General features: G+C 46.4%; 1 protein-coding gene across 1 annotated transcript; it reads left to right on the forward strand.

Moving 5' to 3' along the window:
- The first annotated feature begins 2252 nt into the window (after window positions 1-2252).
- On the forward strand, window positions 2253-22558 carry nat15 (N-acetyltransferase 15 (GCN5-related, putative)). Its single transcript, XM_042317202.1, is given in 9 exon segments — window positions 2253-2467; window positions 3989-4104; window positions 5115-5244; window positions 9418-9514; window positions 11349-11469; window positions 14522-14635; window positions 22401-22456; window positions 22459-22481; window positions 22484-22558. Coding segments are annotated over 8 exon segments (726 nt in total). The 5' UTR covers window positions 2253-2467; window positions 3989-3994.
- Window positions 22559-23930: the final 1372 nt, after the last annotated feature.

Below are 23930 nucleotides of genomic sequence, written 5' to 3' on the forward strand. Positions count from 1 at the left end.
CCTGATGATTGTCCTCCCAGGACTGTGCCCCCCACAGGTAATACTGTCCTCCCAGGACCTGCCCCCCACAGGTAATACTGGCCATTGTCCTCCCAGGACTGTGCCCCCCCCACAGGTAATACTGGCCTGATGTTATTGTCCTCCCAGGACTGTAATACTGGCCTGATGTTATTGTCCTCCCAGGACTGTGCCCCCCTCCACAGGTAATACTGGCCTGCTTTGGCCACAGACAGCGGCAGATCGTCAGACTTTCATCTATTACTGTTGTGTCAACTGTATAAAAAATGATGAGGGATTTGACGTTGGGAAGGTGCTTAAACAACTTTACTAGGGGTTTCTTCCTCAGCCGAAAGGAGCATATTTTACTATAGGCTATATCAATGGATACAGAGATGGGAAAAAGATGCACATAAATCTCTCTTGTTACAAGTACAAGATATTTCTAAAAACCAATGTATCAAACATAAAATATAAAATACTTTTGTAAAGTATTGTATCTCGATAAAATACAAGTATTTTGTATTTTCAACCTTTTCAAAATTCTAAATACATTTGCCTGTACACGGCTTCATGTCAAGGTGGTGGGGTGTAGCTGGTGTGTTGGAAAGTCAGGCGCAGGAGAGCAGAGATGAGTGGACGAGGCACTTTAATGAGGCAGTATATGAACAGAACGCAACCGCGTCACCAAAACAAATGCCCTCAGAACAGGTGAGGCAGCTCCAAGTACAACAATAACAAGGTACAAAGTTCAGGCTGTCACAAAGCACGGGTGTAAAATACCAGCCGGTAAAATACCAGCCGGTAAAATACCAGCCGGTAAGAATAATTACACACACAGACATGGTGGGGGAACAGAGGGTTAAATACACCACATGTAATGAGGGCAATGTAATACCAGGTTTGTGGGAAAACAAGACAAAACAAATGGAAAATGAAAGGTGGATTGACCGGTGACGTCGACCGCGAACACCGCCCCGCGAACACCGCCGCCCGCACAAGGAGAGGGACCGACTTCGGTAGAAGTCGTGACACTGCACTCCAACAGCATTCTCAGTAATGGTATAAAAAAAAAACAGTTTGGTTGCTATGACTGTGATATGTGGTTGTTATTCTACCTTGGTTAAATGCACTGGCCGAAATGTAAATGTAAAAATGATCAATTGCAAAGCAAACTGGGTATTATTATTGGCCTTGTTTTGGGTGCGGAGCTCATTAGAATAATACCCAGTGTTCATTTACATTGTTGTCATTTAGCAGACACTCTCATCACACCATAGTGCCATCAGACTTCTGATACCATGTCGTGGAAGATTCAGAATTGGTTGGTAACATTTGTACTATGTTTTATATTCATCAAATGTGTGTAAGTTAATTCTCATCAGAATGTTATTTTTGTATAATACTGTGGCAGGGTTGCAGTTATCTGTTCTATGTCAAAACTAAGTTGCATGGGCCACAGAGAGGGGAGAGGTCAAAGTGTCATCATGTGTAAACATATCTTTTACTCCCTACCTTTCCCATGGTGGGGAAAGGAAGGTGGCAGTGTCTGGAATCATTCTATGCTCCCTCTAATGTTGTTTCTATCTTAACCTATAGCCTCATTCTCCTCTCCGTGAGTTTGTCCAGGATTGGTTTATGGTTCTGGGGTTTGAGAAAGGAAACAAAGCTGAACGATGAATTATGTCTATGCTGTCTGACTATGTGTGTCTTTGCTATTAAAGGAACTCGGTTGCATTGTAAGGGGGCTCTCAGAGAATTCACTGGGGAGACACTGAATTTATCTGAGAGTCACAGGATTGTGATAGAGCTCATATAATTAAAGATGGACTTTTATAACTAACTCTGACTTGTGTGTGTGTGTGGTTTGCTCCCATGATTTGGTAAAAAGAGGAAATTTCCATGACAACCATTGCAGTGTGAAAGGGGGTGACGAAATTGTGAACCGCTATAAAAAATAAAATAAAAAATAATAAACATATATTTAACTTTTTTAATATTGAAAATTATTTTGTAAATATAAATTAAAGGTCTGTATGTAATCTTGTTACAAAATACATTGTAGTTCGGGACAGTGTAAAAAAACAAACATACTCAAGAGTAATTAAATACGTATTTAAAATGCATGTAACAGAAATACTGCCTATGTCTGAACGTATAGTATGTTTGTTACAATCATCTTGGGGAAATTAAACTACAAAACCATATCCCAGAGAAACTACATTTCCGCACACAAAGCTGAATGACTTCCGGAATGTGACATACACAGGAAGAAGCCAACTCGGCTAGTTGTCAAATTAGCAAAAGCTGACTAGCCAGCTAATGTATTGGTGGGAGACTAGTGTCAGTGGTTTTCTGAATAGAGAGCAAATTTGGGTTTTATCATGGTGTTTCCACTGTAGAAAACACTTTAAACGACACCCAAGGGATTTCACCCCACACTTTCCTCTTGTTCGAGCGCATAAACAAGGTAAGGTCGGCTAGCTACCCAGCTAATTGTAGCCATTATCCTCTACTCACTTTTGAACTGACACAGTTAGCGAAGTGGTGTCCAGTTATACTTATATTTCCTTTTACTTATTTTGCCTGGAATCGTAGCTAAGTAGGTCGCTACGTCAGCTAGCTAACTAGCTAACTAACTAACTAACTAGGTTAGCTAACTCTCTTGTTTTGACAACCAGTCAAGTCTAAATATCCAACGCTAGCTAAAGGGGGAAGGAATTGGCTAATAATGCATCTTGTTTAGCTGAATTTACTGTGGAATGTCAACCGAACAACAGAGATGTCAGTTTGCTAGCAGTGTTAGCTAGCTTGATAACAGAGCACCTTACTAGAGCTGCTGATTGGGTTGTTTTGGCATTTAACTTAAAGCTCTGGTTTCGTCCTCACCGACGACAGTTGCTACTGCCACCAGGGGCAGAGTAGCGAGGTTTCAGAAGTTTGTTTGCCTGTCTAGCTATCATTCCCTGTCCCTCTCCATCCACCTGTGCCTCCCAAATGGCACCTTATTCCCTTTATAGTGCACTACTGTTGACCAGAACCTATAGAGCACAGGTCAAGGTAGTGAATTATAAAGGTATTAGGGTGCCATTTGGAATGAACACTCATATCCAGGACCCTGGACAGTCACCTGGCAATTCATTAACCAGCTGACTAACCATTTTAAAAGGACCCTGGACAGTTCACCTGGCAATTCATTAACCAGCTGACTAACCATTTTAAAAGGACCCTGGACAGTTGACCTGACAATTCATTAATCAGCTGACTAACCATTTTAAAAGGACCAAGGACAATTCATTAACCAGCTGACTAACCATTTTAAAAGGACCCTGGACAATTCATTAACCAGCTGACTAACCATTTTAAAAGGACCAAGGACAATTCATTAACCAGCTGACTAACCATTTTAAAAGGACCAAGGACAATTCATTAACCAGCTGACTAACCATTTTAAAAGGACCCTGGACAATTCATTAACCAGCTGACTAACCATTTTAAAAGGACCCTGGACAATTCATTAACCAGCTGACTAACTATTTTAAAAGGACCAAGGACAATTCATTAATCAGCTGACTAACCATTTTAAAAGGACCAAGGACAATTCATTAACCAGCTGACTAACCATTTTAAAAGGACCAAGGACAATTCATTAACCAGCTGACTAACCATTTTAAAAGGACCAAGGACAATTCATTAACCAGCTGACTAACCATTTTAAAAGGACCAAGGACAATTCATTAACCAGCTGACTAACTATTTTAAAAGGACCAAGGACAATTCATTAACCAGCTGACTAACTATTTTAAAAGGACCCTGGACAATTCATTAACCAGCTGACTAACCATTTTAAAAGTTGTGTATAAATATATAAACAAAATATGGCAGACAATGTTATAGAAGATTGATCAGTGTGATTGGTGTGTGTGATCTGTGATTTGATGTGTTGTAGGAGTTAATAACTCTATCTCTCCTGGCATTGGTCGTTTTCTAGGTGTGAATGACCGACGTGGTGTCCCCCACTGCGCTCAGCGAAGTCCAGCTCCGCCTCCTCTGCCACGATGACATAGGCAGCGTCAAGCTGCTGTGCGGTGATTGGTTCCCCATCGAGTGAGTACTGCGCCACGCGGCCAATAGCAACACAGGATCGTATCGTGTTCACTAGAGAGAGAGCTGAGTGAAACTGTAGTGGTACTTTAACTTGTCTGTCTAATAAGAACAGATTTTCACTTTCTGTTTCAAAATGCTTTGCTTTGTTGAGCCCCACTGAACACAGCCCGGGGCACCTGTCCACACCTGTCCCCTGTCCTCTGTCACCTTAATACAGCTGAAGTCTACAGCACCTGTCACCTCACCTGTCCCCTGTCACCTGTAAACAGCTGAACTCTACATCACCTGTCCTCACCTGTCCCCTGTCACCTTAATACAGCTGAAGTCTACAGCACCTGTCCTCACCTGCCACCTGTCCTCACCTGTCCTCTGTCACCTTAATACAGCTGAACTCTACAACACCTGTCCTCACCTGTCCTCTGTCACCTTAATACAGCTGAAGTCTACAGCACCTGTCCTCACCTGTCACCTGTAAACAGCTGAACTCTACATCACCTGTCCTCACCTGTCCCCTGTCACCTTAATACAGCTGAAGTCTACATCACCTGTCCTCACCTGTCCCCTGTCACCTGTAAACAGCTGAACTCTACATCACCTGTCCTCACCTGTCCCCTGTCACCTTAATACAGCTGAAGTCTACATCACCTGTCCTCACCTGTCCCCTGTCACCTTAATACAGCTGTAGTCTACATTACCTGTCCTCACCTGTCCCCTGTCACCTTAAAACAGCTGTAGTCTACATCACCTGTCCTCTGTCACCTGTCCCCTGTCACCTCTCCCCTGTCCCCTGTCACCTTAATACAGCTGAAGTCTACCTCACCTGTCCCCTGTCACCTTAAAACAGCTGAAGTCGACTCATTCTATTTACCACCTGTTCCTACCTTAAGGCATAAAAAGGCCTATAAGCCATTTAGCGATACTCTTTTATCCCAAGTGACTTAGACATGCATTTTCCATATGAGTGGCCCCAGCAGGAATCTAACCTCTGAGCCTCACCTGTCCCCCAACAGGTACCCAGACTCATGGTATAATGACATCACATCCAACAAGAAGTTCTTCTCCCTCGCCGCCATCTTCAAGGGAGGCATCGTGGGAATGATCGTAGCTGAGATCAAGGGCCGGACCAAAGTACACAGAGAGGTACGGGTGCTGGGGTAGAGGTGGTCCTGACTGACAGTACACAGAGAGGTACGGGTGCTGGGGTAGAGGTGGTCCTGACTGACAGTACACAGAGAGGTACTGGTGCTGGGGTAGAGATGGTCCTGACTGACAGTACACAGAGAGGTACGGGTGCTGGGGTAGAGGTGGTCCTGACTGACAGTACACAGAGAGGTACTGGTGCTGGGGTAGAGATGGTCCTGACTGACTGACAGTACACAGAGAGGTACGGGTGCTGGGGTAGAGATGGTCCTGACTGACTGACAGTACACAGAGAGGTACTGGTGCTGGGGTAGAGATGGTCCTGACTGACTGACAGTACACAGAGAGGTACTGGTGCTGGGGTAGAGATGGTCCTGACTGACTGACAGTACACAGAGAGGTATGGGTGCTGGGGTAGAGGTGGTCCTGACTGACTGACAGTACAAAGAGAGGTACTGGTGCTGGGGTAGAGATGGTCCTGACTGACTGACAGTACACAGAGAGGTACGGGTGCTGGGGTGGAGATGGTCGTGACTGACTGACAGTACACAGAGAGGTACTGGTGCTGGGTTAGAGATGGTCCTGACTGACTGACAGTACACAGAGAGGTACGGGTGCTGGGGTAGAGATGGTCCTGGCTGACTGACAGTACACAGAGAGGTACTGGTGCTGGGGTAGAGATGGTCCTGACTGACAGTACACAGAGAGGTACGGGTGCTGGGGTAGAGATGGTCCTGACTGACTGACAGTACACAGAGAGGTACTGGTGCTGGGGTAGAGATGGTTGTGACTGACAGTACACAGAGAGGTACTGGTGCTGGGGTAGAGATGGTCCTGACTGACTGACAGTACACAGAGAGGTACGGGTGCTGGGGTAGAGATGGTCGTGACTGACTGACAGTACACAGAGAGGTACTGGTGCTGGGGTAGAGATGGTCCTGACTGACAGTACACAGAGAGGTACTGGTGCTGGGGTAGAGATGGTCCTGACTGACAGTACACAGAGAGGTACTGGTGCTGGGGTAGAGATGGTCGTGACTGACAGTACACAGAGAGGTACTGGTGCTGGGGTAGAGATGGTCCTGACTGACAGTACACAGAGAGGTACTGGTGCTGGGTTAGAGATGGTCCTGACTGACTGACTGATAGTACACAGAGAGGTACGGGTGCTGGGTTAGAGATGGTCCTGACTGACAGTACACAGAGAGGTACTGGTGCTGGGGTAGAGATGGTCCTGACTGACAGTACACAGAGAGGTACTGGTGCTGGGGTAGAGATGGTCCTGACTGACAGTACACAGAGAGGTACTGGTGCTGGGTTAGAGATGGTCCTGACTGACTGACTGATAGTACACAGAGAGGTACGGATGCTGGGTTAGAGATGGTCCTGACTGACTGATAGTACACAGAGAGGTACGGGTGCTGGGGTAGAGATGGTCCTGACTGACAGTACACAGAGAGGTACTGGTGCTGGGGTAGAGATGGTCATGACTGACAGTACACAGAGAGGTACTGGTGCTGGGGTAGAGATGGTCCTGACTGACAGTACACAGAGAGGTACTGGTGCTGGGGTAGAGATGGTCCTGACTGACAGTACACAGAGAGGTACTGGTGCTGGGGTAGAGATGGTTGTGACTGACAGTACACAGAGAGGTACTGGTGCTGGGTTAGAGATGGTCCTGACTGACAGTACACAGAGAGGTACGGGTGCTGGGGTAGAGATGGTCCTGACTGACAGTACACAGAGAGGTACTGGTGCTGGGTTAGAGATGGTACTGACTGACTGACTGATAGTACACAGAGAGGTACGGGTGCTGGGTTAGAGATGGTCCTGACTGACAGTACACAGAGAGGTACTGGTGCTGGGGTAGAGATGGTCCTGACTGACAGTACAGAGAGGTACTGGTGCTGGGTTAGAGATGGTCCTGACTGACTGACTGATAGTACACAGAGAGGTACGGATGCTGGGTTAGAGATGGTCCTGACTGACTGATAGTACACAGAGAGGTACGGGTGCTGGGGTAGAGATGGTCCTGACTGACAGTACACAGAGAGGTACTGGTGCTGGGGTAGAGATGGTCATGACTGACAGTACACAGAGAGGTACTGGTGCTGGGGTAGAGATGGTCCTGACTGACAGTACACAGAGAGGTACTGGTGCTGGGGTAGAGATGGTCCTGACTGACAGTACACAGAGAGGTACTGGTGCTGGGGTAGAGATGGTTGTGACTGACAGTACACAGAGAGGTACTGGTGCTGGGTTAGAGATGGTCCTGACTGACAGTACACAGAGAGGTACGGGTGCTGGGGTAGAGATGGTCCTGACTGACAGTACACAGAGAGGTACTGGTGCTGGGTTAGAGATGGTACTGACTGACTGACTGATAGTACACAGAGAGGTACGGGTGCTGGGTTAGAGATGGTCCTGACTGACTGACTGATAGTACACAGAGAGGTACGGGTGCTGGGGTAGAGATGGTCCTGACTGACTGACTGATAGTACACAGAGAGGTACGGGTGCTGGGGTAGAGATGGTCCTGACTGACTGACAGGACGATTGAACATGCTCTCAGGAGAGATGTCCGTTATAGACTGTGAATGTACCCCATATTGAACATGCTCTCAGGAGAGATGTCCGTTATAGACTGTGAATGTACCCCATATTGAACATGCTCTCAGGAGAGATGTCCGTTATAGACTGTGAATGTACCCCATATTGAACATGCCCTCAGGAGAGATGTCCGTTATAGACTGTGAATGTACCCCATATTGAACATGCTCTCAGGAGAGATGTCCGTTATAGACTGTGCATGTACCCCATATTGAACATGCTCTCAGGAGAGATGTCCGTTATAGACTGTGCATGTACCCCATATTGAACATGCTCTCAGGAGAGATGTCCGTTATAGACTGTGAATGTACCCCATATTGAACATGCTCTCAGGAGAGATGTCCGTTATAGACTGTGAATGTACCCCATATTGAACATGCTGGAAGCTGAATGTATTGACAGACAGTAGTTAGTGGGGTCATATTAAAGTCAGGGTTGGGGTCAATCCCTTTTAAATTTCAGTTCATTCAGGAGGAACACATCCATTCCAATAGTTTTCTATGAGGATCATTTGGAATTGGAAGTTGTATTACTATCTGTAATGTAAATGGATTTGAGCCCAACACTGATAATAGTAGTTGTGTTTCCAGTAGTGCCGTTAGTTCCACATCCCTGTCACTCACATTCCTTAGGAACAGTCTGAAATGGAACACACTGACATTCTACATTCTGTTTATAGTCTCCTACTAATTAGACCTGAAGCAGCTGTAGGGGGGTGGAGGAGGAGGGGGGGTGGAGGAGGAGGGGGGGGTGGAGGAGAGAAGGAGGGGATGAGGGGAGAGAAGGGGGGGTGGAGGAGAGAAGGAGGGGATGAAAGGAGAGAAGGAGGGTGGGGGAGAGAAGGAGGGGATGAAGGGAGAGAAGGGGGTGGAGGAGAGAAGGAGGGGATGAAGGGAGAGAAGGGGGTGGAGGAGAGAAGGAGGGGATGAGGGGAGAGAAGGGGGGTGGAGGAGAGAAGGAGGGGATGAAGGGAGAGAAGGGGGTGGAGGAGAGAAGGAGGGGATGAGGGGAGAGAAGGGGGTGGAGGAGAGAAGGAGGGGATGAAGGGAGAGAAGGAGGGTGGGGGAGAGAAGGAGGGGATGAAGGGAGAGAAGGAGGGGATGAGGGGAGAGAAGGGGGTGGAGGAGAGAAGGAGGGGATGAAGGGAGAGAAGGAGGGTGGGGGAGAGAAGGAGGGGATGAAGGGAGAGAAGGAGGGGATGAGGGGAGAGAAGGAGGGTGGGGGAGAGAAGGAGGGGTGAGGGGAGAGAAGGAGGGTGGGGGAGAGAAGGAGGGGATGAGGGGAGAGAAGGAGGGTGGGGGAGAGGAGGAGGAGGAGTGGAGGTGGGAGGAGGAGGGGGTGGAGGGGTGGGGATGGAAGGGTGGAGGAGAAAAGGAGGGTGGTAATGGAGGAGGGGGCATGAGGTGGAGGGGTGTGGGGGATGGAGGGGTAATGGAGAGAGGTGGAGGGGGTTGTGTTGCTCGGTATACATCTGCAGGATGGAGACATCCTAGCCTCTAGATTTCCTGGTGTTCGTCAGTGTTATAAGTATTAATAGCTGTGTATAACCTCTCCTCTCTGCAGGATGGAGACATCCTAGCCTCTAGATTTCCCGTGGACACCCAGGTGGCTTACATCCTGAGTCTGGGGGTGGTGAAGGAGTTCAGGAAACATGGAATAGGTAGGTACACTTAGGGCTTTTACAGTGACCGTTTTACTGCCACACCGGCGAGTCACGAGTCATGAAGGTCTAGTGGTTAGAGCGTTGGACTAGTAACCGGAAGGTTGCAAGTTCAAATCCCGAGCTGACAAGGTACAAAGCTGTTGCAGTGACCGTTTTACTGCCACACTGGCGAGTCACGAGTCATGAAGGCAGTCAAATTCCACATGGCCGTGTAGTCACGGTAATTAGGCTTCGCCGAGCTCGGATGCTGCTGATGGGGCAGCAGGTAGTCTAGTGGTTAGAGTGTAGAGGTGGCAGGTAGTCTAGTGGTTAGAGTGTAGAGGTGGCAGGTAGTCTAGTGGTTAGAGTGTAGAGGTGGCAGGTAGTCTAGTGGTTAGAGTGTAGGGGCGGCAGGTAGCCTAGTGGTTAGAGTGTAGGGGCGGCAGGTAGCCTAGTGGTTAGAGTGTAGGGGCGGCAGGTAGCCTAGTGGTTAGGGCGTTGGACTAGTAACCCGGAAGGTTGCAAGTTCAAATCCCCGAGCTGACAAGGTACAAATCTGTCGTTCTGCCCCTGAACAAGGCAGTTAACCCACTGTTCCTAGGCCGTCATTGAAAATAAGAATTTGTTCTTAACTGACTTGCCTAGTTAAATAAAGGTAAAATATTTAAAAAATCGTTGTCTACCAAACTTGCTAACTGCCTGGTACTTCAGCACTCTATTGTCCCTCTAATCACTCTGACATCAATGCAAATGTATTAGAAAAACCTAATCCAATACTTCATGAGTGCCCATGAGCCCATGTTGCGTATCATTTCTATAGGCTATGCAATTGCGGGAGAAAAAAACAGAGTGATGGCCTCTAATAAAAAGAGGAGGATCCCATCAGCTTTCTATAGGCTAGTGCTTTTGCTGTTCGTTAGGCCTACTCATCTAGTTGGCTGATAAAGTGAATGTGGAGAGTTCTTACAATATCTTCAATATGCACCTCGGAATTGGATAAGGACGCTCGCAGGTGCATCTCCGACGCGTCTGTCTTCACTTGTAGCCTGTGAGAAAGACCTTGATCTCGTGACGGAGAGCCATATGAGTGAGAGACGCTTCGGGTTGCTCAGCACACTCAGGGAGAAGGTCACAACGCAGCACTCCGGGCCACAAAAGGCACATATATTTTCTTAGGGTGAGTTATGGCCACAAAAGGCACAGATATATTTTCTTGGGGTGCGTTGTGGCCGCAAAGGGGATGCAGCCGTGAAATAGGATATATTATCAAGTGCTTGTCAAATTGTGAATGAGAGACTTGGAGTGTGTACAGCCTGCGCAAAGAAACTTAGCAGAGCTCAATGCCTTTTTAAGCAAACATTTTTCAAATCATCATTAGACTCAACATGCAGCCTTACAATGTCTTAAAAATCAAAACATAAGTGCTAAGTGAACTAGTGTCGCCCACAGCCATATGGCAGGGCCAGATCAGGACCTAATAATAACGACAACTCAGAGTTAAGCTATTCTGTTCTTCTGAAATAGACTACATTTTCTTCATATGATGCTCCTTTAGACCTGTCTAAAACAAATAGTTCATTTATTGTGAAGGTGTAGGCTATATTACATGGATTTATTTGACTTTTTAAAATGGCTTGTAGGCTGTGTGTGGGAACCAGGAGATGCTAAATGTGTTAATTATCCTGTCACTCACCGTGAGACCGGCAGTTATTTGACTTGACAATCACGGGCTGACAATTTTTGTGACCGCCACAACCCTAGGTACACTCACTCAGTCACTCACTCAGTCAGTCACTCAGTCACTCACTCAGTCACTCACTGTCCTGCTACTCTCTTCTTCTCCCCCTCCCAGGCTCCTTGCTGCTGGACAGTCTGAAGGAACACATCTCCACCACGGCCCAGGACCACTGCAAGGCCATCTACCTCCACGTGCTGACAACCAACACCACGGCTATACACTTCTACCACAACAGGTAGGTAGGTAGAGACCTGCTATACACTTCTACCACAACAGGTAGGTAGGTAGAGACCTGCTATACACTTCTACCACAACAGGTAGGTAGGTAGAGACCTGCTATACACTTCTACCACAACAGGTAGGTAGGTAGAGACCTGCTGTACACTTCTACCACAACAGGTAGGTAGGTAGAGACCTGCTATACACTTCTACCACAACAGGTAGGTAGGTAGAGACCTGCTATACACTTCTACCACAACAGGTAGGTAGGTAGAGACCTGCTATACACTTCTACCACAACAGGTAGGTAGGTAGAGACCTGCTATACACTTCTACCACAACAGGTAGGTAGGTAGAGACCTGCTATACACTTCTACCACAACAGGTAGGTAGGTAGAGACCTGCTATACACTTCTACCACAACAGGTAGGTAGGTAGAGACCTGCTATACACTTCTACCACAACAGGTAGGTAGGTACAGTTGAAGTCAGAAGTTTACATACACTTAGGTTGGAGTCATTAAAACTAGTTTTTCAACTACTCCACAAATGTCTTGTTAACAAACTATAGTTTAGGCAAGTCGGTTAGGACATCTACTTTGTGTATGACACAAGTCATTTTTCCAACAAGAGTTTACAGACAGATTATTTCACTTATAATTCACTGTATTACAATTCCAGTGGGTCAGAAGTTCACATACAGTTGAAGTCGGGAAGTTTACGTACACCTTAGCCAAATATATTTAAACTCAGTTTTTCACAATTCCTGACATATAATCCTAGTAAAAATTCCCTGCCTTAGGTCAGTTAGGATCACCACTTTATTTTAAGAATGTGAAATGGCAGAATAAAAGTAGAGAGAGTGATTTATTTAAGCTTTTATTTCTTTCATCACATTCCCAGTGGGTCAGAAGTTTACATACACTCAATTAGTATTTGGTAGCATTGCCTTTAAATTGTTTAACTTGGGTCAAATGTTTTTGGGTAGCCTTCCACAAGCTTCCCACAATAAGTTGGGTGAATTTTGGCCCATTCCTCCTGACAGAGCTGGTGTAACTGAGTCAGGTTTGTGGGCCTCCTTACTCGCACACGCTTTTTCAGTTTTCAGCCCACAAATGTTCTATAGGAAATGTTCTATAGGATTGAGGTCAGGGCTTTGGGATGGCCACTCTAATACCTTGACTCTGTTGTCCTTAAGCCATTTTGCCAAAACTTTGGAAGTATGCTTGGGGTCATTGTCCATTTGAAGACCCTAGATATAGCTACTGGGTGTATATGTGTTTTTAGATATAGCTACTGGTGTATATGTGTTTTTAGATATAGCTACTGGGTGAATATGTATTTTTAGATATGAATACTGGTTGTATATGTGTTTGTAGATATAGTTACTGGGTGTATATGTGTTTTTAGATATACAGTGGGGCAAAAAAGTATTTAGTCAGCCACCAATTGTGCAAGTTCTCCCACTTAAAAAGATGAGAGAGGCCTGTAATTTTCATCATAGGTACACTTCAACTATGACAGAGAAAATGAGAAGAAAAAAAATCCAGAAAATCACATTGTAGGATTTTTTATGAATTTATTTGCAAATTATGGTGGAAAATAAGTATTTGGTCAATAACAAAAGTTTATCTCAATACTTTGTTATATACCCTTTGTTGGCAATGACAGAGGCCAAATGTTTTCTGTAAGTCTTCACACACTGTTGCTGGTATTTTGGCCCATTCCTCCATGCAGATCTCCTCTAGAGCAGTGATGTTTTGGGGCTGTTGCTGGGCAACACAGACTTTCAACTCCCTCCAAAGATTTTCTATGGGGTTGAGATCTGGAGACTGGTTAGGCCACTCCAGGACCTTGAAATGCTTCTTACGAAGCCACTCCTTTGTTGCCCGGGCAGTGTGTTTGGGATCATTGTCATGCTGAAAGACCCAGCCACGTTTCATCTTCAATGCCCTTGCTGATGGAAGGAGGTTTTCACGCAAAATCTCACAATACATGGCCCCATTCATTATTTTCTTTACACTGATCAGTCGTCCTGGTCCCTTTGCAGAAAAACAGCCCCAAAGCATGATGTTTCCACCTCCATGCTTCACAGTAGGTATGGTGTTCTTTGGATGCAACTCAGCATTCTTTGTCCTCCAAACACAACTAGTTGAGTTTTTATCAAAAAGTTGAATTTTGGTTTCATCTGACCATATGACATTCTCCCAATCTTCTTCTGGATCATCCAAATGCTCTCTAGCAAACTTCAGACGGGCCTGGACATGTACTGGCTTAAGTAGGGGAACACGTCTGGCACTGCAGGATTTGAGTCCCTGGCGGCGTAGTGTGTTACTGATGGTAGGCTTTGTTACTTTGGTCCCAGCTCTCTGCAGGTCATTCACTAGGTCCCCCTGTGTGGTTCTGGGATTTTTGCTCACCGTTCTTGTTATCATTTTGACCCCACGGTGTGAGATCTTGCGTGGAGCCCCAGATCGAGGGAGATTATCAGTGGTCTTGTATGTCTTCCATTTCCTAATAATTGCTCCCACAGTTGATTTCTTCAAACCAAGCTGCTTACCTATTGCAGATTCAGTCTTCCCAGCCTGGTGCAGGTCTACAATTTTGTTTCTGGTGTCCTTTGACAGCTCTTTGGTCTTGGCCATAGTGGAGTTTGGAGTGTGACTGTTTGAGGTTGTGGACAGGTGTCTTTTATACTGATAACAAGTTCAAACAGGTGCCATTAATACAGGTAACGAGTGGAGGACAGAGGAGCCTCTTAAAGAAGAAGTTACAGGTCTGTGAGAGCTAGAAATCTTGCTTGTTTGTAGGTGACCAAATACTTATTTCCACCATAATTTGCAAATAAATTCATTAAAAATCCTACAATGTGATTTTCTGGATTTTTGTTTCTCATTTTGTCTGTCATAGTTGAAGTGTACCTATGATGAAAATTACAGGCCTCTCTCATCTTTTTAAGTGTGAGAACTTGCACAATTGGTGGCTGACTAAAGACTTTGTTGCCCCACTGTAGCTACTGGTTGTATATGTGTTTTAAAATGATGATATAAAAGACATGAATCCCAACAGAGACTTCACGCAGCATCACTACCTACCTTACTACTACTCCATACGAGGGGTGCTGAAAGATGGGTTCACCTACGTACTGTATATCAACGGAGGGCATCCGCCCTGGACACTCTTATATCCTTTACTACTGGGGGGGGACAAGTGTGTGTGTGTGAGATGTTGTTGATAGTTGGTTTGGGGGTTACAGGGGGGTGGGGGTAGGAGTCTTGAGTATGACCATGTGGAGCTCCTGATCTAACTTAGATGTGTCACAGCAAGGGGGGGGGTGAAGACCTTTGGCAGTCAATATTTCTTTGTTTTTATTTGTAATTTACATTTTTATTTCACTTTTAAAATGTGGCGTAGGTTGTGTAGATCAGTGGTAAAATCATCCAAATGTAATCCCTATTTAGAAATGGAAGATGGCAACACGTGTAGACTGCACAGGTATGTAGACTTCCCCTAGGCACAATTCTGGAATTCAAGCAGGAAGTGGAGATTTGAATTGGAATTCAAGCAGGAAGTGGAGATTTTGAATTGGAATTCAAGCAGGAAGTGGAGATTTTGAATTGGAATTCAAGCAGGAAGTGGAGATTTGAATTGGAATTCAAGCAGGAAGTGGAGATTTGAATTGGAATTCAAGCAGGAAGTGGAGATTTTGAATTGGAATTCAAGCAGGAAGTGGAGATTTTGAATTGGAATTCAAGCAGGAAGTGGAGATTTGAATTGGAATTCAAGCAGGAAGTGGAGATTTTGAATTGGAATTCAAGCAGGAAGTGGAGATTTTGAATTGGAATTCAAGCAGGAAGTGGAGATTTTGAATTGGAATTCAAGCAGGAAGTGGAGATTTGAATTGGAATTCAAGCAGGAAGTGGAGATTTGAATTGGAATTCAAGCAGGAAGTGGAGATTTGAATTGGAATTCAAGCAGGAAGTGGAGATTTGAATTGGAATTCAAGCAGGAAGTGGAGATTTGAATTGGAATTCAAGCAGGAAGTGGAGATTTTGAATTGGAATTCAAGCAGGAAGTGGAGATTTTGAATTGGAATTCAAGCAGGAAGTGGAGATTTGAATTGGAATTCAAGCAGGAAGTGGAGATTTTGAATTGGAATTCAAGCAGGAAGTGGAGATTTGAATTGGAATTCAAGCAGGAAGTGGAGATTTGAATTGGAATTCAAGCAGGAAGTGGAGAATTGAATTGGAATTACAGCTCTCTTTAAAAGTCTAATTATAAAAGAAAATAATTCTTGGAATTGGAATTTGAATTGAACAAGAGCCATCCGTGGCTGTGTTTTCTAGTGACAGGGACATGGTTGTTGCATTCAGTTCTTATCCATTCTGCAGCCTTCACACATTCAGTGCCTAATTGAATACATTATCCTTAAAATGTAACTTGTCATATCAATACATTACATGTCATAAAATCAACGTTTTATTTGTCACGTGCGCCAAATACAATCGGTGTAGACCTTACTGTGAAATGCTTACTGACAGGCCCTAACCAACCGGTGTAGACCTTACTGTGAAATGCTTACTGACAGGCCCTAACCAACCGGTGTAGACCTTACTGTGAAATGCTTACTGACAGGCCCTAACCAACCGGTGTAGACCTTACTGTGAAATGCTTACTGACAGGCCCTAACCAACCGGTGTAGACCTTACTGTGAAATGCTTACTGACAGGCCCTAACCAACCGGTGTAAACCTTACTGTGAAATGCTTACTGACAGGCCCTAACCGACCGGTGTAGACCTCACTGTGAAATGCTTACTGACAGGCCCTAACCAACCGGTGTAGACCTCACTGTGAAATGCTTACTGACAGGCCCTAACCAACCGGTGTAGACCTCACTGTGAAATGCTTACTGACAGGCCCTAACCAACCGGTGTAGACCTTACTGTGAAATGCTTACTGACAGGCCCTAACCAACCGGTGTAGACCTCACTGTGAAATGCTTACTGACAGGCCCTAACCAACCGGTGTAGACCTCACTGTGAAATGCTTACTGACAGGCCCTAACCAACCGGTGTAGACCTCACTGTGAAATGCTTACTGACAGGCCCTAACCAACCGGTGTAGACCTCACTGTGAAATGCTTACTGACAGGCCCTAACCAACCGGTGTAGACCTCACTGTGAAATGCTTACTGACAGGCCCTAACCAACCGGTGTAGACCTCACTGTGAAATGCTTACTGACAGGCCCTAACCAACCGACAGTGCAATTTTAAGTAAATAATAGATAGGTAAACAATAGATAAGTAAAGAAATACAAAATGAAAAAATTAAACAGTAAAATGACATTGAAAATAACAGTAGAAATGCTTACTACAGGTGGTAACCAACTGGTACAGAGTCAATGTGGAGGCTATATACAGGTGGTACTGGTACAGAGTCAATGTGGAGGCTATATACAGGTGGTACTGACAGGGTACAGAGTCAATGTGGAGGCTTATGACAGGTGGTACTGGTACAGAGTCAATGTGGAGGCTTATACAGGTGGTACTGGTACAGAGTCAATGTGAAAGGCTTATGACAGGTGGTACTGGTACAGAGTCAATGTGGAGGCTATATACAGGTGGTACTGGTACAGAGTCAATGTGGAGGCTATATACAGGTGGTACTGGTACAGAGTCAAAACAAAAAAAATGTGGAGGCTATATACAGGTGGTACTGGTACAGAGTCAATGTGGAGGCTATATACAGGTGGTACTGGTACAGAGTCAATGTGGAGGCTATATACAGGTGGTACTGGGACAGAGTCATCCTACCGACAGCCCACCATACAGGGCCCACTGGGACAGGTCGACAGCCCACCGACAGCCCACCGTACCAGGTACCCCGACAGCCCAGTCCAGGTCCCCCGACAGCCCACCGACAGGTGGTACCAGGTCCCCCACAGCCCACCGACAGCCCACCGTACCAGGTCCCCCGACAGCCCACTGACAGCCCACCGTACCTGGGCCCCCGACAGCCCACTGACAGCCCATACCGGGTCCCCTGACAGCTCACCGTACCAGGTCCCCCGACAGCCCACCGTACAGGGTCCCCCGACAGCCCATACGGGTCCCCCGACAGCCCACCGTGGGGTCCCCCGACAGCCCACCGTACCGGGTCCCCGACAGCCCACCGTACCGGGTCCCCCGACAGCCCACCGTACGGGTCCCCCGACAGCCCATATACCGTGGTCCACCGACAGCCCACCGTACCGGGTCCCCCGACAGCCCACCGACAGCCCACCGTACCAGGTCCCCCGACAGGTGGTACCGTACCAGGTCCCCCGACAGCCCACCGTACCAGGTCCCCCGACAGCCCACCGTACCAGGTCCCCCGACAGCCCACCGTACCAGGTCCCCCGACAGCCCACCGTACCAGGTCCCCCGACAGCCCACCGACAGCCCACCGTACCAGGTCCCCCGACAGCCCACCGTACCAGGCCCCCCGACAGCCCACCGTACCAGGTCCCCCGACAGCCCACCGTACCAGGTCCCCCGACAGCCCACCGTACCAGGTCCCCCGACAGCCCACCGTACCAGGTCCCCCGACAGCCCACCGACAGCCCACCGTACCAGGTCCCCCGACAGCCCACCGTACCAGGTCCCCCGACAGCCCACCGTACCAGGTCCCCCGACAGCCCACCGTACCAGGTCCCCGACAGCCCACCGTACCAGGTCCCCCGACAGCCCACCGTACCAGGTCCCCCGACAGCCCACCGTACCAGGTCCCCCGACAGCCCACCGTACCAGGTCCCCCGACAGCCCACCGTACCAGGTCCCCCGACAGCCCACCGTACCAGGTCCCCCGACAGCCCACTGACAGCCCACCGTACCAGGTCCCCCGACAGCCCACCACCAGGTCCCCCGACAGCCCACCGTACCAGGTCCCCCGACAGCCCACCGTACCAGGTCCCCCGACAGCCCACCGTACCAGGTCCTCCAACAGCCCACCGTACCAGGTCCCCCGACAGCCCACCGTACCAGGTCCCCCGACAGCCCACCGTACCAGGTCCCCCGACAGCCCACCGACCGCTCTAATTGTTTTTAGAGCAGGAAGTTTTGTTCTCCACAATGTGCCAAAATGTGCCAAACCAATTTATAATGGCTTTTTTTATATCAGCTGATGTCACAAAGTGCTGTACAGAAACCCAGCCTAAAACCCCAAACAGCAAGCAATGCAGGTGTAGAAGCACGGTGGCTAGGAAAAACTCCCTAGAAAGACCAGAACCTAGGAATAAACCTAGAGAGGAACCAGGCTATGAGGGGTGGCCAGTCCTCTTCTGGCTGTGCCGGGTGGAGATTATAACAGAACATGGCCAAGATGTTCAAATGTTCCTAGATGACCAGCAGGGTTTAATAATAATGACAGTAATAATAATAGTCAATACAGTAGCCAATACAGATAGAAGTAGAGTATTGAGCATTTCCAGAATGATTTCATGCTGTTCGTGATAAACAGCTCCAACAGCTCTGATATTCACTCATTGGATTGGTTATATTTAGGACCATGTTTGACATCTTTGGCTTGTATGTTTTAATAAGAAAACACATTCCTGAACGTTTTCAGAATTCAGGGGACATTTAGACGTTTACCAGGACTAGTCCCTCTTAGTTTGTTAAGAGTTTGAGGGGGACATTTAGTTTACCAGGACTAGTCCCTCTTAGTTTGTTAAGAGTTTGAGGGGGACATTTAGTTTACCAGGACTAGTCCCTCTTAGTTCGTTTAAGAGTTTGAGGGGGACATTTAGTTTACCAGGACTAGTCCCTCTTAGTTGTTTAAGAGTTTGAGGGGGACATTTAGTTTATCAGGACTAGTCCCTCTTAGTTTGTTTAGAGTTTGAGGGGGACATTTAGTTTACCAGGACTAGTCCCTCTTAGTTTGTTTAGAGTTTGAGGGGGACATTTAGTTTACCAGGACTAGTCCCTCTTAGTTCGTTTAGAGTTTGAGGGGACATTTAGACGTTTATCAGGACTAGTCCCTCTTAGTTAGTTAAGAGTTTGAGGGGGACATTTAGTTTACCAGGACTAGTCCCTCTTAGTTTGTTTAGAGTTTGAGGGGGACATTTAGACGTTTATCAGGACTAGTCCCTCTTAGTTAAGAGTTTGAGGGGGACATTTGTTACCAGGACTAGTCCCTCTTAGTTTGTTTAGAGTTTGAGGGGGACATTTAGTTTATCAGGACTAGTCCCTCTTAGTTAAGAGTTTGAGGGGGACATTTAGTTTACCAGGACTTGTCCCTCTTAGTTTGTTAAGAGTTTGAGGGGGACATTTACGTTTATCAGGACTAGTCCCTCTTAGTTAAGAGTTTGAGGGGGACATTTAGTTTACCAGGACTAGTCCCTCTTAGTTTTAAGAGGGGGACATTTAGTTTACCAGGACTAGTCCCTCTTAGTTCGTTAAGAGTTTGAGGGGGACATTTAGTTTACCAGGACTAGTCCCTCTTAGTTTGTTTAGAGTTTGAGGGGGACATTTAGTTTACCAGGACTAGTCCCTCTTAGTTCGTTTAGAGTTTGAGGGGGACATTTAGTTTACCAGGACTAGTCCCTCTTAGTTCGTTAAGAGTTTGAGGGGGACATTTAGACGTTTATCAGGACTAGTCCCTCTTAGTTAAGAGTTTGAGGGGGACATTTAGTTTACCAGGACTTGTCCCTCTTAGTTTGTTTAGAGTTTGAGGGGGACATTTAGACGTTTATCAGGACTAGTCCCTCTTAGTTAAGAGTTTGAGGGGGACATTTAGTTTACCAGGACTAGTCCCTCTTAGTTTGTTTAGAGTTTGAGGGGGACATTTACGTTTATCAGGACTAGTCCCTCTTAGTTAAGAGTTTGAGGGGGACATTTAGTTTACCAGGACTTGTCCTCTTAGTTTGTTTAGAGTTTGAGGGGGACATTTAGACGTTTATCAGGACTAGTCCCTCTTAGTTAAGAGTTTGAGGGGGACATTTAGTTTACCAGGACTTGTCCCTCTTAGTTTGTTTAGAGTTTGAGGGGGACATTTAGACGTTTATCAGGACTAGTCCCTCTTAGTTAAGAGTTTGAGGGGGACATTTAGTTTACCAGGACTTGTCCCTCTTAGTTCGTTTAGAGTTTGAGGGGGACATTTAGTTTACCAGGACTTGTCCCTCTTAGTTCGTTAAGAGTTTGAGGGGACATTTAGACGTTTATCAGGACTAGTCCCTCTTAGTTTGTTTAGAGTTTGAGGGGGACATTTAGTTTACCAGGACTAGTCCCTCTTAGTTCGTTTAGAGTTTGAGGGGGACATTTAGTTTACCAGGACTAGTCCTCTTAGTTCGTTTAGAGTTTGAGGGGGACATTTACGTTTATCAGGACTAGTCCCTCTTAGTTTGTTTAGAGTTTGAGGGGGACATTTAGTTTACCAGGACTAGTCCCTCTTAGTTCGTTAAGAGTTTGAGGCGGACATTTAGTTTACCAGGACTAGTCCCTCTTAGTTCGTTAAGAGTTTGAGGGGGACATTTGAGTTTATCAGGACTAGTCCCTCTTAGTTAAGAGTTTGAGGGGGACATTTAGTTTACCAGGACTTGTCCCTCTTAGTTTGTTTAGAGTTTGAGGGGGACATTTAGACGTTTATCAGGACTAGTCCCTCTTAGTTTGTTTAGAGTTTGAGGGGGACATTTAGTTTACCAGGAAGTTCGTTAAGAGTTTGAGGGGACATTTAGACGTTTATCAGGACTAGTCCCTCTTAGTTTGTTTAGAGTTTGAGGGGACATTTAGACGTTGGCCAGACTAGTCCCTCTTAGTTCCCCAGAGTTTGAGGGGGACATTTAGTTTACCAGGACTAGTCCCTCTTAGTTCGTTCCAAGAGTTTGAGGGGGACAGTTTACAGCAGGACTAGTCCCTCTTAGTTCGTTTAGAGTTTGGGGGGGACATTTGACGTTTATCAGGACTAGTCCCTCTTAGTTCGTTTAGAGTTTGGGGGGGACATTTAGTTTACCAGGACTAGTCCCTCTTAGTTCGTTTAGAGTTTGAGGGGGACATTTAGTTTACCAGGACTACCCTCTTAGTTCGTTTAGAGTTTGAGGGGGACATTTAGACGTTTATCAGGACTAGTCCCTCTTAGTTTGTTTAGAGTTTGGGGGGGACATTTAGTTTACCAGGACTAGTCCCTCTTAGTTGTTAAGAGTTTGAGGGGACATTTAGTTTACCAGGACTAGTCCCTCTTAGGTTAAGAGTTTGGGACATTTAGACGTTTATCAGGACTAGTCCCTCTTAGTTAAGAGTTTGAGGGGGACATTTAGTTTACAGCAGGACTTGTGACCTCAGTTTGTTTAGAGTTTGAGGGGGACATTTGGGCGTTTATCAGGACTAGTCCCTCTTAGTTAAGCAGTTTGAGGGGGACATTTAGTTTACAGGACTAGTCCCTCTTAGGTTAAGAGTTTGGGGGGACATTTAGTTTACCAGGACTAGTCCCTCTTAGGTTGTTAAGAGTTTGAGGGGGACATTTAGTTTACCAGGACTAGTCCCTCTTAGTTCGTTTAGAGTTTGAGGGGGACATTTAGTTTACCAGGACTAGTCCTCTTAGTTTGTTTAGAGTTTGAGGGGGACATTTAGACGTTTATCAGGACTAGTCCCTCTTAGTTAAGAGTTTGAGGGGGGGGGACATTTAGTTTACCAGGACTAGTCCCTCTTAGGTTACCAGTTTGAGGGGGACATTTAGTTTACCAGGACTAGTCCCTCTTAGTTCGTTAAGAGTTTGAGGGGGACATTTAGTTTATCAGGACTAGTCCCTCTTAGTACGTTAAGAGTTTGAGTTAGTCTGGAATTGGAGATCAGTTGAAATAAATTTATAAATTGAAGAACTGTTAGAGAATATTACATTGATGGAATTGAATTTGTGTAATTGATCCCAACCTTGCTACATAAATCCTATAGTCCTTGACGGTCCTCTTGCACTGACTACATCCAACACATTGGCTCGGCCCTGGCCAGCCTCAGTCCCTGCTCGATCCCCAGAGACTCTACAGACAGGCCCAGTCTCTCTGCTCCGCAGCCTGATCCCCTGGTCCGGCATCGCATCCAAGACTGGGATCCAGTACAGCAGGACTATGTGACAGTACAGGTGTGTATTAGGGAGGGGGGGGGGGGTGTATCCAGTACAGCAGGACTATGTGACAGTACAGGTGTGTATTAGGGAGAGGGGGGTGGGGGTGTATCCAGTACAGCAGGACCATGTGACAGTACAGGTGTGTATTAGGGAGGGGGGGGGGGGGTGTATCCAGTACAGCAGGACCATGTGACAGTACAGGTGTGTATTAGGGAGGGGGGGGGTGTATCCAGTACAGCAGGACCATGTGACAGTACAGGTGTGTATTAGGGGGGGGGGGTGTATCCAGTACAGCAGGACCATGTGACAGTACAGGTGTGTATTAGGGAGAGGGGGTGGGGGTACACTATGTGTTGTTGTTTGACTTTCAATACTCTCTCAATACTCTCTCTCTCTCTCTCTCTCTCACTCACTCACAAAATTCAAGGGCTTTTATTGGCATGGGAAACATGTGTTAACATTGCCAATTCAAGTGAGGTAGATAATATACAAAAGTGAAATAAACAATAAAAATTAACAGTACACATTCTCTGTCTCCCTCTTTGTTTATCTCTGTCTCTCTCCTCTCTGTTTCTCTCTCCCCACTCTGTTTCTCTCTGTCTCTCTCCTCTCTGTTTCTCTCTCTCTCCCTCTCTGTTCTCTCTCCCACTCTGTTTCCTCTCTCTGTCTCTCTCCTCTCTGTTTTCTCTCTCTCTCTCCTCTCTGTTTCTCTCTCCCCACTCTGTTTCTCTCTGTCTCTCTCCTCTCTGTTTCCTCTCCCCACTCTGTTTATCTCTGTCTCTCTCCTCTCTGTTTCTCTCTCCCCTCTCTGTTTATCTCTCTCTCTCCTCTCTGTTTATCTCTGTCTCTCCCTCTTTGTTTATCTCTGTCTCTCTCCTCTCTGTTTCTCTCTCCCCACTCTGTTTATCTCTGTCTCCCCTCTTTGTTTCTCTCTCCCCACTATGTTTATCTCTGTCTCTCTCCTCTCTGTTTATCTCTCTCTCTCTCCTCTCTGTTTATCTCTGTCTCTCCCCCTATGTTTATCTCTGTCTCTCTCCACTATGTTTATCTCTGTCTCTCTCCTCTCTGTTTCTCTCTCCCCTCTCTGTTTATCTCTGTCTCTCTCCTCTCTGTTTCTCTCTCCCCACTCTGTTTATCTCTGTCTCTCTCCTCTCTGTTTCTCTCTCCCCACTATGTTTATCTCTGTCTCTCTCCTCTCTGTTTATCTCTCTCTCTCCTCTCTGTTTATCTCTGTCTCTCCCACTATGTTTGTCTCTCCCACTATGTTTATCTCTCCCTCTCTGTTTATCTCTGTCTCTCCTCTCTGTTTCTCTCTCTCTCCTCTCTGTTTATCTCTGTCTCTCCCCACTGTCTCTCTCTCTCCTCTCTGTTTATCTCTG

Source organism: Oncorhynchus tshawytscha, unplaced genomic scaffold (genome assembly GCF_018296145.1).
Source record: "Oncorhynchus tshawytscha isolate Ot180627B unplaced genomic scaffold, Otsh_v2.0 Un_scaffold_2711_pilon_pilon, whole genome shotgun sequence".
In the NCBI taxonomy this organism is placed as follows: Eukaryota; Metazoa; Chordata; class Actinopteri; order Salmoniformes; family Salmonidae; genus Oncorhynchus; species Oncorhynchus tshawytscha.